The sequence below is a fragment of the Uranotaenia lowii genome, chromosome 2 (assembly GCF_029784155.1).
Source record: "Uranotaenia lowii strain MFRU-FL chromosome 2, ASM2978415v1, whole genome shotgun sequence".
NCBI classification, from domain to species: Eukaryota; Metazoa; Arthropoda; class Insecta; order Diptera; family Culicidae; genus Uranotaenia; species Uranotaenia lowii.
In genome coordinates, this window is record NC_073692.1 from 376,635,356 (window position 1) to 376,653,898 (window position 18,543).

The following is an 18,543-nucleotide window of genomic DNA, read 5'->3' on the forward strand; positions in this document are numbered from 1 at the left end:
AGTCTTCTTGACGCTTGGCCGGTTTTTGTTTCCATCCTCCTTTGGCTTGTGATAGAAGACACAAAAAATATTTTGTTTGGTCTCTTTAAGGCATATTCAATGCGATAAGGCTGTCAGTACTCATCCATTGATCATAAAGCTTGTCATAATTGGAATAGATCTCTAACTGTGGGTGTATGATAAAAAACAATGAGATGATCTATTGTACATTCACATTTACTATTATTGGTTAAAAAATTTTCAGTTAAGGTTACACCTGTGGTTACACTTTTAATAGAACGATTCCGTCAACTATCAATTTTCAACTAATATGTTTCTTTCTTTTGATCCCTTTTGCAGCAATTCAGCCCAGGCAACGTCCTCTGTAAATAGTCAAGATTCACCAAGCGCACGAAACTCATCTAACACCAACAACCAGAACCAGAACAACAATCGTTTGCGAAGACTGCGTACAACTAGTCAGTCGACTTCGACATCAAGTTTGAATAGTTTGAATAACAATAGTAGCCAAGTAACTAGTAACGCTGGTCACCACAGTCCCGGAACCAGCAACAACACCGCCGGCGTCAATCACAACAACAATAACAACAGTCGCCACCCGAACAGCCGGGTTGAGAAATCCGGTACCGGGATAGGCAACAATAGGTCATCGGCTGGGCACGGGACCAACAGCTCAACCGCCAACACGGGTGGGATAATTTCGAGGGTTTTTGACAGTAGTAGTAACGCAGCAACGTCTTCCACCACGACGACGACGACAACGGCGGCCGGAATCAGTCATAATCGCGGGTCACCGGGCGAAAAGAAACAACAATCCGTCGCCAGCAGTGCCAACCAAACCCAGCAACCTTCCACGGGCTCCAAAAACAATGACAAGATGGATGAAAGAAGGCAATCGCATCAGAAAACCCCTACCAAAGTCCAACAGCAGCTTCAACAGCGAGACAGCACACCGTCAGGGCGGAAGAAGCCAGTCATCGATCGACCATGTTTCGAGCAACGGTTCCTGGAGGAACGAGCAGCAAACGAAGCGTCCAGCGGCGATCAACAGTCGGCAGCAGTGGATGGGGATCCCGATAAAAGCACACCCACTGCCACCAGTCCAGATGATCCTGAGGAATCAGGACAGAAGAAATCGGAACAAGGGGATTCTCCCGATCGCAAGGAAGCAGCATCCGAAAAAAAGACGACGGACCTGCCCGATCTGGAATCGAAACCTCGAACCAAGGCCCTCACCAATGATTCCGGTATAGAGGGCGAGCAGCCGCATCCGCCGGCGGATGACGAGCTTCCGGAGGAGAACCATCGGGACGAAGCCATAGTCGTCAACGAGAGACGGCGGATAAAGTTAGTTTTGTAACTTTACTTAGCCCTTCATTTCATGATTTTTTATTTTTCCTTAAAAATCATTTTTTACAGTTGGAAATGATGAGTACATCAAGAAAAAAAATTAAAATAAAATACGTTTTTTCACTTTTTCCATACATTAATTGTTGCATATCTGTTACTTTATGAAACGAAGGGTTAGATATGAACTCGTAGCTTACCAACATCCTTTTCTTTCTTTTTAGCTCCGCTTCAGAAGCCAGTACCACGGATGGGCCAATGGCAATCATCCGTCGGCATCTGGACTCGTTCGAATCGGATGGATCCCTGGGCCGTTCGAATCTTCGGTTCATCCGTAAGAGCCTCGAAAACACGCTGGCCGTTCAGTATTCGAAGAACTACATTGACAACGATACGATTGAGACGGAGTATCCGCGCAACTACGATGACAACATCGAAATCCTGAGCCGGGAGGCCGAAAACCTGGCCCTGCAGTTTAAACCCTCGGAGGAAAAGTTGGTCCAGTACGGGCCGATTTTCGATCCAGAAAAGTTCGAGGAACAACGCAAACAGCAGAAAAAGGATGACGACGAGGACGAAGCGATCGGCATTTCACCCTGCGGACGGTTTCTCAAGTACGACAAAGAAGTTGGCCGGGGGTCTTTCAAGACAGTTTACCGAGGGCTGGACACCCAAACGGGGGTAGCCGTAGCGTGGTGTGAGCTATTGGTAAGTTTAGAGGAAACTTTCATTGCAGGATATAACTTTGATATAAAAATATTTTATTTTTTGCCACAGGATAAAAAGGTCAATCGAGTGGAGAGGGCTAGATTTCGGGAGGAAGCTGAGATGTTGAAGAAGCTGCAACATCCTAATATTGTGCGTTTTTACAACTACTGGGAATCGCCACCAACGGCTGGCAACAAGAAGAAAAATATAGTACTCGTCACGGAATTAATGTTGTCCGGCACACTGAAATCGTAAGTTTTGTCGAATTGTTTTCTCTGTACCGATTGATTTGTTAACGTTTGTTTCGTTGTAGATACTTGCGCCGTTTCAAGAAGATCAACCCGAAAGTACTCAAATCGTGGTGTCGGCAAATTTTGAAGGGGCTTCATTTTCTTCACTCTCGTACGCCACCGATAATTCATCGTGATTTGAAATGTGATAACATATTTATAACTGGGACGACGGGGAGCGTAAAAATTGGAGATCTCGGGCTGGCTACTTTGAAGAACCGTAGCTTTGCCAAATCGGTAATCGGAACGCCCGAGTTCATGGCCCCTGAGATGTACGAGGAACACTACGACGAAGCTGTTGATGTTTACGCTTTCGGAATGTGCATGCTGGAGATGGCCACCAGCGAGTATCCGTACAATGAGTGCAATACGCCGGCTCAAATTTACAAGAAGGTAACTTCAGGCATCAAACCGGCTAGTTTGGAAAAGGTAGAAAATCCGGAAGTTCGGGAAATTATCGAGCGTTGCATCCATGACAAAAAGGAAGAGCGGCCCACTTGTAAGGATTTGCTTAACTTTGAATTTTTCTGTGAGGATATTGGAGTTCGGTTGGAGCCAATTTCCAAGGAAACCTTTATTTCAAATCCAGATAATACTAAGATGGAGTTTAGACTACGTATTTTGGATCCGAAGAAACGTGTTAATAAGCATAAGGAAAATGAAGCGATACAGTTTGATTTCGATACGAAGATGGACGATGCTGATGAAATTGCTAGTGATATGCATAAGAGCGGAATTTTGATGGAAGATGATTCGAAAACAGTTGCCAAGATTTTGAAGGTGCAGATCCAAACGCTTTTGAAAGAAAAAGATGAACGTGCCCGGCAGATTCAATTGGAAAAAGAAACAGAAGCTCTGCAGAAGCAGGCAATGCTGGCTCAGCAACTTTATGCTAGTCAGCAAATGCAACTGGAAAGCGAAGGACAACCAATGGAATTGGCTGTTCCGCAACTCATGCATGGAGTTCCAATGGGTCAACAGCCTCAGCAACAGTTTTATCAACCTTCTTCACTACCGGCTAGTCAAGCACAACAAATTATTTATCAACAACAAATTTCTGCTCCGGTCGGCAACGAACAGATGATTCAGAACTACCAGAGTCAGCAACAAGGTCAGTTTATTAACCAGCAAGCTCATCAGCAACAACAACAACAGCAGATGATGCAACAGCAACAGTTCCTTAATCAAATGCCTCAGCAGATGCAACAACAAATTCCCAGTAGTATACCTCAGCAGTCCCAAACAATTTCGGCGCCTATAGTCGTACAAGCCGCCCAACAGCAGCAACCCACAGTCCCTCAACAGCAAGTATTTATTGATCCCCAACAACAGCAACAATATCTGCAGCAAATGCATCAGCAGCAAGTGCTGATTCATCAGATGCAGCATCAACAAGTTACTGTTCAACATCCTAACAACGTTCAGTTCGTCAATCAAATCACCCAACAACAGCAACAAATCATCCAGCAGCAACTGCTGCAACAACAGCTGCTTCAACAACAACAACTTCAGCAACAGCAACAACAACAACAGCAAATGGTAATGCAAGAGCAGTATCCCACTCTAGAGCAACAACTGCAGGCAGTTCTTCCCATCCAACAACATCCTCCTGTCCAACAGCAGCAGCAGCAACAACAACCACAACAGCAACAGCAACAGCAACAAATGATTCCCAATCAGCAACACTATGTCCAAACTCAGCAACCCCAACAACAACAGCAGATGGTTCATGGACAAACTCTTCAAACGGCACAACTTCAACAACATCAGATGCACATTCAGCAACAAATTCAAGATCAAATGCAACTCCATCAGAGTATGCCAAATCAAATAACAATGCTCCCTAATGGACCGCAAATGGTTGTGGCTCATCAACAACCACAACAGCTGCAGCAGCAACAACAACAACAGCCACAGCAACAACAATCCATCACTCATCCGACTGTACAACACGTCCAACAACAGCAATACGTGGCACAACCTTCGCTTGTCAATCACATACCTCAACAACCTATTCCAGCTGTTGTTCACCAACAACAACAACACCCTCAAACGATTCCACAACCTCAACCTCAACCTGTTCAACAACAACATCAGCCTGTTACACAGCAACCACAACTTCAACAGCAACATCAACTACAGCAGCAGCCACAACATCAACAACAACAACCGCAGCAACAAATTTTGCAATCGCAACAAGCACAACAGCAGCAGCAAATTCAACAACATCAGCAGCAGCAGCAAATTCAACAACAAAATCTTCAACAGCAAATTTTGCAACAACAACAGCAACCTCCCAAGCCTGTCGAATCTGCCCCCGTACCCATTGCAACTGAATCAACGCCAGCCGAACTTCAACCGATGGCACAGCAAATTCAGCAACATCAAGTATCGCCGCAACCAATGCCAGCTTCAGCAACAGTATCAGCAGGTTCAGTCGTATCCTCCGCAACGGTCCCACAAAGTCAACCGCAACCCCAACCCCAACCTCAACCTCAACAACAACAACCCCAACCTCAGCCGCAACAACAACAGTCGATCCAGCAGCAGGATTCCGTTGCTTCACCATCACCTTCGGCTGCAGCAATTCCACCCCAATCCGGTCAGCAGCAGCAACAACAACAAGGAGCAGCTATCCCAAAGCGGCTGATGAACGAAACTAGCAAGAAGCGGCGCAACTACCGGTCAACCGAGCGCAGCCCCAAGCTACAGGTGCTCGGCTTCGAGAACAACATCGTCGAGTGCGAGATGGAAAACCGACCCAAAACCATTACGTTCAAGTTCGACGCCAACAACGTCAATCCAGTCGAGGTGGCTCAGGATTTGGTAAGCCCAACGGGTGACCGTGTCTTAATATGATAAGGTTAATAATGGTTTCTTTTTTCACAACCGCAGGTTTCTAAAGACCTTCTAACCGAGGCGCAAAGTTTAGTTTTCATCGAGATGGTTCGGGACATTCTGCGGCAGCTGAAGGAAAATCCCAATCAGCTACCGGTGGCGTCCCAATGCTGTCGCAGGAACACCGAAAAGGTGAGCCATTTGTTGTTCAATTTGTTGAGAGAAAGAGAAAAAACCACAGAACTTAGTATCATTTAACATAGACATTCATCAATATCAATATAGTTGGCTGACTAATTATAAATCTAAGTATAAGTACAACAATTTCCTAATTTGACAGTAAAATTGCACACCAGTACTCAGATGAAAAGAAATGTCAAATCAAAAGTAAAAAATAAACGCATTCATATCATTGTTTGAGGTCGATAACCACATACTATATAGAATGATATGCTTTATTGGTTTGATTGGCATTATGATTTGGTTTTGTTCACATTCTGTACATTTCTTTTGTAATAATTCGTTTACCAGCCCTATGTTTTATTAAAAAAAAGTTGTGCGAAATACTAACTTTACTCTAAAACACGTAACGCACTTGAAAAAACAAAACATTTAAAATTTTCTAACCATTGCCAAAAAAATAAATTTGAAAAGCAATCAGTACAAACAAAGTAACAATGAAAACTAATACGACACAGACGGAGTATTGTATAGGCCTATTTTACAGTTTCCTTAACTCTATCGAATCTTTGCAATGTTTTCTTCGTTCTTTTTTTTTCTACGCCTTCGCTCTACTTCAATCAATCCAATGATAAAAATATACCCACACGACGCCATTGTATAAAACAAAAAAAAATCAAAACCAAACCAAAAAACAGGTGCGCCACGCGTCTCTAACCCGCCAGCGTTCAAACTTTAAAACACACCAGAGACATAGATCAGTAAGTCTAAGAATGCTTTTTATACTATTCTTTTCTGTTTTGTTATCCCCTCGTTACTTTTTTCGCTAATCCTTTAAATTAAATTAAATTGAAATATGAAGTTTTAGATGTAAGAGATCAGAAAACTATTGTTTCTGTGGTTCGTTATGTTTGTTAACTCTCCGGGGTTCGATTGAAGCGTGTAACTTTCCGTTTAGTGTTCCCAGTTTGTTACTTTCTGAATTGACCGATATGTACTTATAAAACTAAACCGTTTAAACTCACTACATTAAAAAGTATTTTTATAAGCAATACCTAATATTGTTTAAGATTCAAAACAAAAGCAACTTGAAACATTAATGGTCTTAGATTTATTCATATGGTTTAGTTTCGAAAGTAAGGTCAACGATTATCATATTGCCAGTTTTGCTATACATTTTTCTATTTTTTAACTTATTCTAATACTCTCTGATGCATTCGATCAGTTAACATGAAATCAAACTGTTTGAAAAACACATCCTAATTGATAACTCGCCTCTCCCGAAAGAAAGATAATTGGAAAACTGTTAACACATCATGAAGACAGAGAAACGAAAACACTTGCGAGTGGAAATTCCATACTACTACACTCTATCTATCAATACTTGCATACTTTGGCTTTTATGTTTGTTCATAAGTTTTAACTTTTCGTCTCGTTTGTTAATGTGTGTGATAACACTCGTTTACATTCCATTGCTTGTACTAGATTAATTGAATTCAAAAATGTTTGTTGCTTATTTTGTACCAACAAAAAAGATTGTTTTAAATTTGTGGCCGTTTGTAATTTTCACGTATGAGTTATGCTTCCTAGAATATTTCTTTATTAGTTGGAATGATTCAACCGCTCATGACAAACCAATTTGTGCAAAAGAACGTTTGGCTTAAATTCATACTCATTAGAATAAGAATTGGCTTTTCACCAGTAGTTGGTGTTCTTCAAACAAAGCACTTATCGAATGTAATGAATTTTTTACGTATTTTCCCACAACATAATTTTGGAAAACAAAAAAAAATTTTCTCGACAATAAATTTTTTTCTTACAAAAAATCTGTAGTCCGATTGCTTCCAAAATGTTGAGTTTCGTTTGAAAGATTACATAATGCAAAACTAAACTGAGTATTCCAAACATGCTTGCCGTAGATTGATTTTAATGTTTCACTTATTTATCCATCATTAAAAGTAATACGCTGTAATACGTTTACCCCATCAACCTTTTGATGTAGATTTTTTATATAAATTGTTAATGCCGTGATTTGAACCTTCCGAAGTATGTAGCTTAGAGCTTACTCGGCCTAGTGATGCCAAAAATAGTAATGATTGTTTTCTCTCCCCGATGAACAGCGCGATGAAACATCCACAACGGGCACGAGCTTCTCGCACATGTTTGATCCGACTATCATTGATCGACAAGCATTGGCCACGGCACCGTCCACGAACACGACTACCAATACGACCAACTCGTCGACATCTTCTTCGCCACTGTCCCAGCAACAACCTCCGGGTTCAGCTAATGGAGACTTTGCGGCCAACGGAGAACTGCAGAAGACAAGTTCGGTTGATAGCAGTGGAAGTGCTATGGACAATGGAGCACTTGCTGGAGGCTCGGCAGACGAGGCAGTTATCCAGCAGCAGCATGGTTCGAAAGGAGATCTTAAGGATATCGTCACAATTGGAGATTTGGGAGGAACTGCCGGAAATGGAGAAATTACTACCGTCACTCACGTTGTGATGGATGATCTGGGTAACGATAATAACAGCAGTTGTGACGAAAATTCTCGTAAAACCAGCACCATTAGTACGGATTACACGTCCCACGAAAATACTCCGGAAAATACAATTACACCTGGTAGCTCAATTCAGCAACAGTTTGTGTATAGCGATGCAGTTGCGGCTGCTCAGGATTCAATTGGCAACGATGGACAAGGTCAAGATAAAACTGATCAGTGTATTATAACAGTGCCATTAGGAACATGTAGCGATGATAATAGTAAACCCACTTATACTACTTCTAATAACAGTAATACTGATATTTCTTCTAGTCAACAAGTTAGCACCCAAACGAACCCATCTTTGGCTGCTAATAACACTACTGCAAACCCTTCAACTATTCCTGCTACAGGCGCTGTCCCTATTAATGGCGCCATCGATTCTCCAGTCGCTGAAAACAAACAGCTTCGGGAAAGAAAAATGTCTCGATTCTCAGTTACTCCGGTTGTTCTAGCGGTCGAGGAACCGAAGTCACAATCAGTTGCCGTGGATACTCCAATGCCTCAACCGAATCAAAATGAAGTATCGGATGTCACCCAAACGATTTCAACTTCAGAACAGGTTGTTTCCGAATCCGTGCCTGTCGAAACACAGGTTTCCAACGAGACTGTTTTGCAACAGCAACAAATGTTCCTTCAACAACAACAACAACAGCAGCAGCAACAAGCGGAAATATTCCAGCAGCAGATGTTAATAGAACAACAAGCACAACAAGATGCTGAAATAATGGCTGCTCAGCAGTACCACATTCAACTGCAGCAGCATCAGTTGCTTCAAAATGACATAGCACTGATGCAGCAACATCATCAACTGCAAATGCAACATCATCAAATCCACATGCAGCAGCAGCAGCAACAACAACAACAACAGCCGCAATTTGTCACCGATGGAGCTATGAACGAGTATGAGCTTCAGCAACAGCAGGTCTATCAACAACAACTGCAGCAGCAACAATATCAACAAACTGTCTTGCAACATCAACAAGCGCAACTTCAACAACAGCAGTCGCACGCTTCGATCACTTCACAAGCCTCGCTAGATCAGGCCTCACGTGAAGCAATGCCAGCGGCGTCTCGGATGCCGGAAACGCTCGAGCAGCTCAAGATCGGACTCGAGAACATTACTCACGTACATGTGATCACGAGCAAAACGTCCTCCACTAGTCTGTCCAGTTTGTCTGCAGCTTCGCTCCAACAACAACAGCAACAGTCAAGCGACCAACAACTTCCGCCCAACGGTAGCAACAACGTCGAAAATCCTCAATTCTACCAACAGCCAATGGAATATGTTCCGGAAGCGCAACCGGAAGTGATTCAGGAATTCACTACTGTAGATAGCAACGCAATGCCTTCATTGGTAGCTGAACCGCCCATACAACAGCAACAACAGCAGTTGCTCAATTCCATCCCGCTTTCGCAGGATCCGTCAATGTACAACTCACGACGGACATCAGCTGATATTAACCTACATCAAGCAGCGGTGCCACCAACTGCCAACAACGAAGTCGTCCAACAGCAGCAACATTCACAAACACAACCAAACTCGCTACCCCACTCCGTAGCTGCGGGTAGTGCTGCCGGTAGTGACTCCAGTACTCCTAATTTGCGGGATCCCGAGAAACGACTGTCGAACCAGGGTAGTGTTGATCGGATAGACAGGTTTGTTACTTTTGTTTAAGTCTCGCCTTTTTCCAAATTCACAATTTTTCACGTATGGTTTCAGCTCTAATTCGTTGGCCGACCTTCACCAGAAACTGACACAACTTACATCATCTCAACCCTATGATGCTCCGGTAAGTGGTACAGTTCCACCGACGCAGCCGAAGCTCCCACAGTTGACCACTTTAGAGCATCAAACTACACAGGTTTGCTTAAACTTTTTATAAACACAACTTATTCATCGTGATAACCTATTTTACCCTTACAGCATAACTCTGCGCTATCCAGTCCGTCAGTGGAGCAACCAGAACCGCGATTCCCGAATGATGCCAAGCCCATGGTTCGCAAGGTATCACGTTTCCAGGTACAAACTGTACAGGAAGCTGCTGCATCAGATCCGCACCATCAAACTCCGATGGCGCCTTTGAACATCAACCAGGCAAACGACACTCAGCAACAGCAGCAAAATTTGAGCTCAGGTCTACAACAGCAGACACAACCCGTAGCTCCTGCTAACTTCGCATCCCCAACGGAGGAAAAGTTCAGTCAAACGTTCCCACAACCACAACCGCTGGTTTGTGAAGTACCCACTACCAACGACCTGGAAGCAAAGCTTAACCAAGTGTTACCCATTACCCCGCATGTGGAAGCTGCGCAACCAAATTTCAACGCTGCTTTGCAACAACAACAGCAACAACAACAACAGCAGCAGCAACAACAACAGCTACAGCAACAACAACACATGCAACAATTACATCAACAGCAGCAGCAGATGTTACAACAACAGCAACATCAGCAGCAGCAGTTGCACCAGCAACAACAGCAGCAGCAGCAGCAACCACAGATGATTTCAGCAGTTCCTATTCAGCCACAGTCCCAACAAGTGATGCAGCAACCTGCGGCGTCACAACAATTTCAACAGCAACAGCAGTATCATCCACAGCAACAACAACAGCAGATGCATCTGCAACAGGTTCCTGCTCAAGTTATTCAGCAGCAGCAGCAGCAGCCGGTTATGGCGCCGCAGATGGTACAGCAGCAACAACCGCCGCCAATTGTCAACAACGCGATGGTAGCACCGCAGATGGTTTCGGTTCAGAATGCTGGCAGTAAGTAGTTTTTGATTTACTTATTTCTGGTTGGGTATCTTTTCTAAGTTTATTCCTATCATCACGAGTTATTTCTATTGGCGTTTCTAAAATACTTGTTTAGAAAACGCAGGTTTTGAAGAGTGGTCCTTCTAAAACACTCAGGTTCAAACTGTACTTCCAAAACGTTATTTCGCTTCAAATAAGTGCTAAACACTTGCGCAATCGCAACACAATCGATTTCGAGGTAACCTCCACACAAGCTTTTCGCTTAAAACAAATTTCACTTTAAGATGTTCTAGAGAGTGGTCCTCTCAACACATTCTTGCTTAAACTGTCCTCAAGACACGCTTCAAAGCTTAAATCAAGGGGTCCTCCCAACACACTATATTGCAATGAGTCTTTAAGAGAGGTCCTCCCAACACACACGATTTCCAGCTGTCCTCCCGACGCGCTTATCGATTCAAGTAAGCGGTCCTCCCAACACACTTTTTCCCTTTAAGATGTTCTAATGAGAGGTCCTCCCAAAAAACTTTTGCTTGAACTGTCATCACGACACGCTGTAATGCCTAAAGCAACGGGTCCTTTCAGCTAATTTCTTTGAAAAAAAACTTTTTAAGAGTGGTCCTCGCAACACACAGTCGATTTCAACCGGTCTTCCCGAAGCGATTTTCGCTTAAAGTAAGTGGTCCTCCCAACACACTTCTTTGCTAAGCCTTTTTTGAAAGTAACCTTCCCAACACATATTTGCTTAAGCTTTCCTTACACTTTTTTTTCGTGGTCCCCCCGATTCGCGTTTTCTTTAGTTGTCCTTTAGATTCACTTTGTTATTTATAGTACTTGTTACTTGAATTTTCTCTACATAATGAGTATGAATGTATACGCGATATTCCAAATTAAATTTCCAAAGTAATTTCAAAATGAATCAAACAGAGTCAACAAAAATAAAGGATGACCTAACCCATACCGTTTTTCTTTCTTCCCCCAAACACAGTTGGAGGATACAGTGAGCAATCACCACCACAACATCAACAACAACCACAGCAACAACAGCTACCAATGGCCCAGCCGCAACTGCAAGAACAGGCATTTAACAGCGATGACATCGGGCAAAACTTGGTAGCCATCCAAGGCTATCTGCGTGCCATGCAGTTGATGCCCAGCGCTCGGCAACAGCTTCAGTTGCTTCTGCAACGGCAACACATCGAGCACGAGGAGCTGAAACTGAGGCACTTTTTGGAATTGGAAAAGTTTATGAAGCAACAGAAGGAAGAAATGAAACCATCGAATGTCACCAGTGGTGCACCGGCACCTGCCGCCATGAATGGTGCGCCATCTGCTCCTGGTTCAGTTCCAGTTCAGGTTCAAGTGCCAGTGTCAATGCAGCAAGTGCTGGTGCAACAACAAACTGCTAACATGATAGCTACCGGGGCAGCAGACATCACATCGCCTACGTTGGCCGTCAGTCGTGGGTTCGATCAGGCCACTATTATGACACCTTCCTACAGTAGCTATCAGAGCACCATCGGAAGCACCAGCAGTGGGGGCAGTGGAGGAATTGGTCCGACGGAAGCAGATCTAGTCGAAGCTGCAGCCACGTTAGCGCTTGTCAACGATGGCAATACACACAAGTGAGGGGACTTGTGTTTCACCTAGAGTGTGTATGTGTATGTCTAATTGTATACTTTATATATATCACTATTACGTAAGAGAGATTGTCCCACTGGAGGCAACCTGCGCTGGGACGCGATTTTCTTCCTAGAGGAAATTATCTCTGCTAGTAAAAATTGTTTTCTATTTATACTCGAACGTTGTAGTAGCAAGAACAAGGAGGCCACATTTTTTCTGGCTACTTTTTAAGTTTTCCACCCGCAGGGAGGGGCCGCTGCTGGTTGGCTGCTGAAAGCATCCAACCTAGAAAAAGAGATCTGTACCAAAAAAGCAAAAATCTAGTGTTTAAAAAAATTCTCTGTGACTGTGCATGATGTGGTTATCAGTGCGGTGCTGCTGCTTAATGGTTGCTTTAGGCGAAAGAAAACTGTCAACCTCGAAAATCCATCACGACGTACTGTGTTTGTTTCCATATAATCCTGTGTGCGCAACGTTGTCATTCCAATTTCCTAGCAAAACAGCATATCCTTGAATATACCAAGGCTCTGTAAAACGATTGAATTTTACCAACCGAGTCTTTCAAACCCGTTAGACTCGGGTAGAATGTTTAAATTTCTAAAAACGTTTGAAAGGATCATCTGATCTAGTTGGTTGCGCGTAGTCTTCTCCGAATGTTGCAAATCTACTAGCATCACCAATAGTCGAGAAGAAGATATTGAAATGGAGTGAGGTAAAGATGAGAGAACTAGGAAAAGAAAAAAACTCTGCTGGACGGTTTTGTTTCGAGACATTAGACAAAAACAGATATAGATATTGTTGTTATAATTGTATTTAAAGAGAAAATAACAAAACTGATAACGACTCTTACTCAAAGAAAAAAAAAATAAAAGCAGCATCCCCATTAGAAACAAATAAGCAAAAACTCAAAACCAACATGCATGAATAACAAGAAATGTAAATAATTTGCGAAAACTGAATCCAAACACCTCTCCCACACAAACACACACACGCACGCAGAAGATACTATTGTGTAAATTTTATATTCGAATACCTAAGTAATGTAATAATATTTAGCGCTTTATATTTTCTAGACGAAATATGCATGCATTGTGAAAGCAAAAATTGTACGTTTATAAATACGTGAGAGGACTGGCTAGACCCTTTCTATGAAAAGAAATTATTCAAAAAAAGTATATCCATATATTAAAACTACGTCGATCGTACACATCCAAAGCTTTGGAAATGACTGTATTTTTTTGTTTACTTGTGTAGTAATCACTTTTTGTTTGATTCTAAAAAAATGAAAAACACCATTCGGACTGCTTGTGTTGAGAACTTCTTACTATTTTATTTGGCAATCAGAAATTTCAAACTATAGTATTCCCAACAGCCCTAGATATATTCATTTTAAAGCCCTGAGGTCACTTTTTTGATTCAAACGCATGCCATTCTGATCAATCTAAAAACAGATATAGCTAGAAAGTATCTAATAATGATTTTAAAAGAAATTTTCATGTACCATCACTAGCTAAGATATCATAGTCCCAACATAAAATCTCTTTTTTTTTAACTTAATTAATTTTAACTGAAAAAAAGTAATCCTCAAATCCAACAGCAAATAGTAAGATGATTTCAACGATAATGTCAAACCGAGGAAAAAAATTAAATCAAGAGAAAAAAAACGAATGAAATTCTTAGTCCAAACACTCATTTACAAACCAAAATTCCACTCCAAAAAAAAAAAAATAACTTAACGGAAGCTTTTTTTCGCGCTGACAAAACCAGCTGTTAATCTACACATAAATTTATCGATTAGGAATTTGATTTCGACTCTAATCTACGAACACAACACAAAACGCTTTAAAATTAGGTATCTTTATCGGAAACGTAGAAGAAGTAAATCGTTCGTGTTTCACTTTCGACTTGTCTCGAACTACCTAGCGGAAAGTTAAATGAAGAAAGCAAGCAAAATAAAAATTAATTGAACTTAAAGCTTCAACACAACCGCGCGCAGTAGTAGCAGGGCAGAAAGAAGAAAGTGATGTTCTAGTAAGTCTAAAAGTCTAAACCATAGAGTTGCGAAGCAAACGAAAAGTTTAAACAAGGATCTGTGAGATAACTAGTAGATAGTAGTTTTAGGAACATGATGATGGTCGAAATTTTTTTTGTTTCATTTTCTTTTTTCGTTCACAAGACGAGGATGTTTGGCGTGGAATAGACCGAATCCGAATGATGAGGCGGTAAGGAAAAAAATCGTGAGTAGCATTAGGGTTTGTGTGAGGGCGAGTGTGTTTTGCGTTATTTGGTGAGAAGGTAATCCCCTTGAAGGATTTCATGAACATCCATGGTGTGTGGAATCAGCTTTGGATAAAGTTATGTGTAGGGCGATACAATGAGTGTGTTTGTGTTTGTATCGGGTTGTATGTGCGAAGAATGCGTGAACACACTGTGACTGGAATGCAATGAAACAGAGGAAGAAAAAACAGCGTTGGAAGAGAGGAAATATTCATCGCATATGACCCAAATTTGACAGGGTTTGCATTACTTTATTGTATTATAATATTCTATTCTATATTATATGAAAATGAAGGAATAATTAAGATATTAAATATCTATCAAAAATTAATAAAAATGCTGAAGCGCAAATATTGCTGTTAAATCAAAAAGTTTATCATCCGAACATTTCCATGTGGAAAGTGTATCAATATGTCTTATTTTATAAGAAAAGTGTCAAGTATCAGTTTCTAATTTGTTCTCAAAGGATTCTGAATGTGATGACAATTGTGATGTTTTAGTCAATTACAGTAAAAGTGTTAATGTGTCGTACTGTGTGTTTTGGCACGAACTCTAGAAACAATTTGGAACTCGGGTCTAAAATTAACAACTGAAAAAAAATGGACTCCGTGGCCTATTCCAAAAGTGTAGAATTCGAACCTGCGCTAGGAAGGAACAAGTGCAGTGCCAAATCGGGTTGATTTCATGAAGACAGGACTCAAGCGTCTCATCATGTCAAACATCGGCCTTTTGTGACGTGAAACGAAATTTCACGCATATGACGGAGAAATACTGCAGTCCAGTGAAGAGCCGAGGCATTCTCAAAAAGTGGTCCATTCTGATGGAGGCAACAAGGATATATTGGCCCTTATTCTGCGCCTCGAGTGACGTGACGATAGTAGAGTCACCCAAGTCACTCTATTCCAGCAGTCGGTTTAGGTGAGGAACGTCACTTCGGATGAACTTTGTGAGTTCTTACCCTATTCTCGTAGTCACCGTGGGTGAGAATCGTCGCATTCGGGTGACGATTTTAGGTGACAATTGTCGGTACCTTTTCAGGTGGCGACGAGATAGAAATTCAATGAAAAATTTATGAAACAGGAAATAATTTGGCTCTAAAAGTTCAACAACATTAAAGTATGACCATTTTAAAAACAATTATCACGAACAAATCTAGATTTGCTAAACTAATTCGGCGATCGATGAGGATTGTCGGTACCTTTTCAGGTGGTGTCGAAAAAAAAATTTAACAGAACATTTATGTACACGGGAATAAAAGGCTTTAAATAGTTAATTGAATGATAAAGAATGATAGTTTTAAATATGTAAGTTTTTTTTTATTTATTGAATTTTTTTTTGCAAAATGTAAAAACGTGAAAACACGAACACTTTGAAAATAAAATATTAGTAATTAGTCCGTTTACTTTCACTATTATCATTAGGATTTTTCCTCGAAATATTAAATATTTTGACGGAATGTGGAATTCAAGTGAAGGATACAGGTGAGGTTTACCGGTATCAATAAGGGACAAGTCAGAAAATTTAAACAATGAATTTCCTTGGAGGTTATAAAGCAAAATAACCCGTCATATAAAAATCAATTGAATTCGCTTCTTTCATTTGGTTCAATGCTTTATTAATAAAAATCATTTTATTTACTTTGATTAGCCTTTTGTGCACTGGTTGATTAAAGCAGCAGCAGCCGTCAATTGTGCGTTTGTTTCCGCAGGTTCCGGATTCAGGTTTTTCCTCTTGAGGGCACAAAAATGCGCGTTTTTTCTTCTATGTTCCTTGCTGTCACCATATAACCCGTTTGTGGTCTTTCACGCACCGGAATTTTCACTAACAACTTCAAAAATCAGGACGGAAAATTCGAATCGCGAGCAAAAACTAATCAAAACATAACAATTTCTACCATTTTGACAGATGTGTTCATTCGGTCGCTCACCTAGAATGAACCTCTGTCACTTTACTCGGATCGACTCCGGGAATAAGGTGACAAATCTCACGGTGACTCCGAGGTGAGGTGACAATCATCACGTCACGCGCGGCGCAGAATAAGGGCCATTGTCTCTTTTTTTAAATATTTCTTTTTATTTATTTTTTTTTATATAAAATTTATGGAAGTTAGCTTCAGATTGTAAATTATACATATCGGTATCGAATTTTGAATACGGCGAATGCGCCAACTGTAAACAAATCCAGATAATCACATAAATGCGTTAAACTCTTTATTTTACATCCGAAAATATGATCTCCTTTTAATTTTTCTTATTTTAGTGAAGTTAAATTTAATTTTTAAAATAAGGCGAATAGCTTTTTTTATGAGTGTGTAATCCCACAGTTCATTCGTCCATTTCCCCTCAAAATTTCGTCGCGAACAAAAGGGCCAATAGTTATTTCGAGATGGAAAAAGGGCATTGAAGTTTTTGAAATTTGTTTTCCCAGGACGAGGAGAAGCACAAATCAGCATTTATAAGATCGTTGAATGTGCTAATGTGTTAATGTGATCATTTGGACCCGCTTTCAAGCCGAAATTTGCTTGAATATTGCTTATTTAATGAGTGATCCAAAAGGCGAACAGTCATTCTGCAATTCAAAAGGGCGCTCCAATTTGGCGAATGAACAAAATGAGAGCACCAGTCTGTGGTAAAAGGGCCCACAGTTATATTTATTAATTTTTTGAAGTAATAAGTACCGAAAAGCTATATTGATCGATCGGGTGATGAAATTAAATCAATTTGAAAGCGTCTTAGCGACTTATTTAGGAAAATAATTGTACGCAGCTAAATAGGAAATTGATTTTATTTTCTGAAACTTGGAATGCGTTTTTCTCAAAACAAAGGTCTTGGCGCATTCGCCGTATTCAAAATTCGATACCGATATGCTTCACGAGGACCAATTCGAGTTCAAGTTCATAATATAAGGACTCAACTACATCAAGAAATAGATAAAAAAAAACGTTGTATTTTCCAAATCAGATGATTAAATTTTATTTACAAAAGGTCTCAACATTTTGATAAGTTCATATTTCTCAAAAGAACTCTTAACCGTTAATGACCTTCTTGAAGGCCTGATAGTTAGCCAAAAGAGCCCCAGAAGCGGGATTCAAAGCCGGAACTTTAACGATCGAACCAACCAGGGCTTCGATCTTGGCAACAAATGCTTCCGCTCCACGTCGGGCTTCGCGGGGGCAGCGCCAGGCCAGGGCATCCCGAATGGCATTGCTCCAGTCCTTAAGCTCGGAGATGATCGTCTTTATGACCTTCACCAGAGCGGCGTCTTCACTGTCCGTAAGTTTAGTTCTCAACGTCGCAGCAAAGAAAATGTTGACATCGTTGCGGAACTTGGTTACAGCGTTCAACTTCGTTTGGCCGATAATGCGCGTGTACAGGGGCAAGTTCTTCTGAATGAGGTCCGCATTGGCTTTGGCTGCCTTAGCCAGGTCCGCGATTGCGGTTTGAAGTGCAGCACTTTGAGCAGTGGCAGACTTTTAAAAATACAAAAGAAATATGTTAAACAGATTAATCATATTGAACTTTAAAAAAATCTTACAGCTGCGAGGCAGACAAGACCCAGGAGAATAAGACACTTCATTTTTCAGCTGAACTAGTCAAGAAATCTCTTCCGACAATGATGATTTCCTTGCAGCTGGGGTACCTTATATAGTGAAAATTTGGAATTTTGAAACACCTGCTCATCGCTGGATCTACCATTTTTTGTTGCTTTTCCTGTGCAACATCTGGAAGTATTTTCGTATTGAGTTGCCCGTCTTCTAAAACACCTTATACCTGGCTATGATTTTTGAAAACAAAAACTAATAAAAATTCTTCAGATTTGAGTTACAGTTACAATAGTCTCTACAAATTGTCGGTGCAAATAGCTTACCAGCTTTTACGTTCAACTTAAGCATTCTAGAATTCGTGGATTTATCCGGGCTTGTCCGGATATTCAATAAAAAATGCAAGACTAGTCAGGTCCGGCCCGGATGCCCGGATTTTCC

The 18,543-nt window shown here is 41.1% G+C and overlaps 2 protein-coding genes across 7 annotated transcripts in view; one reads left to right on the forward strand and one right to left on the reverse strand.

Annotated features, from left to right (window-relative positions):
- The window catches only part of LOC129747495 (serine/threonine-protein kinase WNK1-like), a 130,660-nt gene extending 115,748 nt beyond the window's left edge, over positions 1-14,912 (forward strand). For 5 of the 6 annotated variants that reach the window (XM_055741745.1, XM_055741746.1, XM_055741744.1 and 2 more), the window contains 10 exons: positions 340-1,347; positions 1,572-2,055; positions 2,125-2,306; positions 2,369-5,171; positions 5,241-5,375; positions 6,062-6,124; positions 7,484-9,567; positions 9,632-9,773; positions 9,836-10,676; positions 11,650-14,912. In XM_055741745.1, coding sequence (XP_055597720.1) covers positions 340-1,347; positions 1,572-2,055; positions 2,125-2,306; positions 2,369-5,171; positions 5,241-5,375; positions 6,062-6,124; positions 7,484-9,567; positions 9,632-9,773; positions 9,836-10,676; positions 11,650-12,290 — 8,383 coding nt within the window. In that variant the 3' untranslated portion in view covers positions 12,291-14,912. The remainder of the gene's footprint in view (positions 1-339; positions 1,348-1,571; positions 2,056-2,124; positions 2,307-2,368; positions 5,172-5,240; positions 5,376-6,061; positions 6,125-7,483; positions 9,568-9,631; positions 9,774-9,835; positions 10,677-11,649) is intronic. The other variant, XM_055741743.1, reaches the window with a different exon arrangement.
- Positions 14,913-17,503: 2,591 nt separating this feature from the next.
- LOC129742823 (uncharacterized) lies at positions 17,504-18,170 on the reverse strand. Its single transcript, XM_055734763.1, has 2 exons — positions 18,096-18,170; positions 17,504-18,030 (listed from the first exon to the last, which is right to left on the reverse strand). Exons 1-2 carry the CDS (start codon positions 18,135-18,137, stop codon positions 17,587-17,589), a joined length of 486 nt encoding a protein of 161 aa, XP_055590738.1. The 5' UTR covers positions 18,138-18,170; the 3' UTR covers positions 17,504-17,586.
- Between the last annotated feature and the right edge of the window lie 373 nt (positions 18,171-18,543).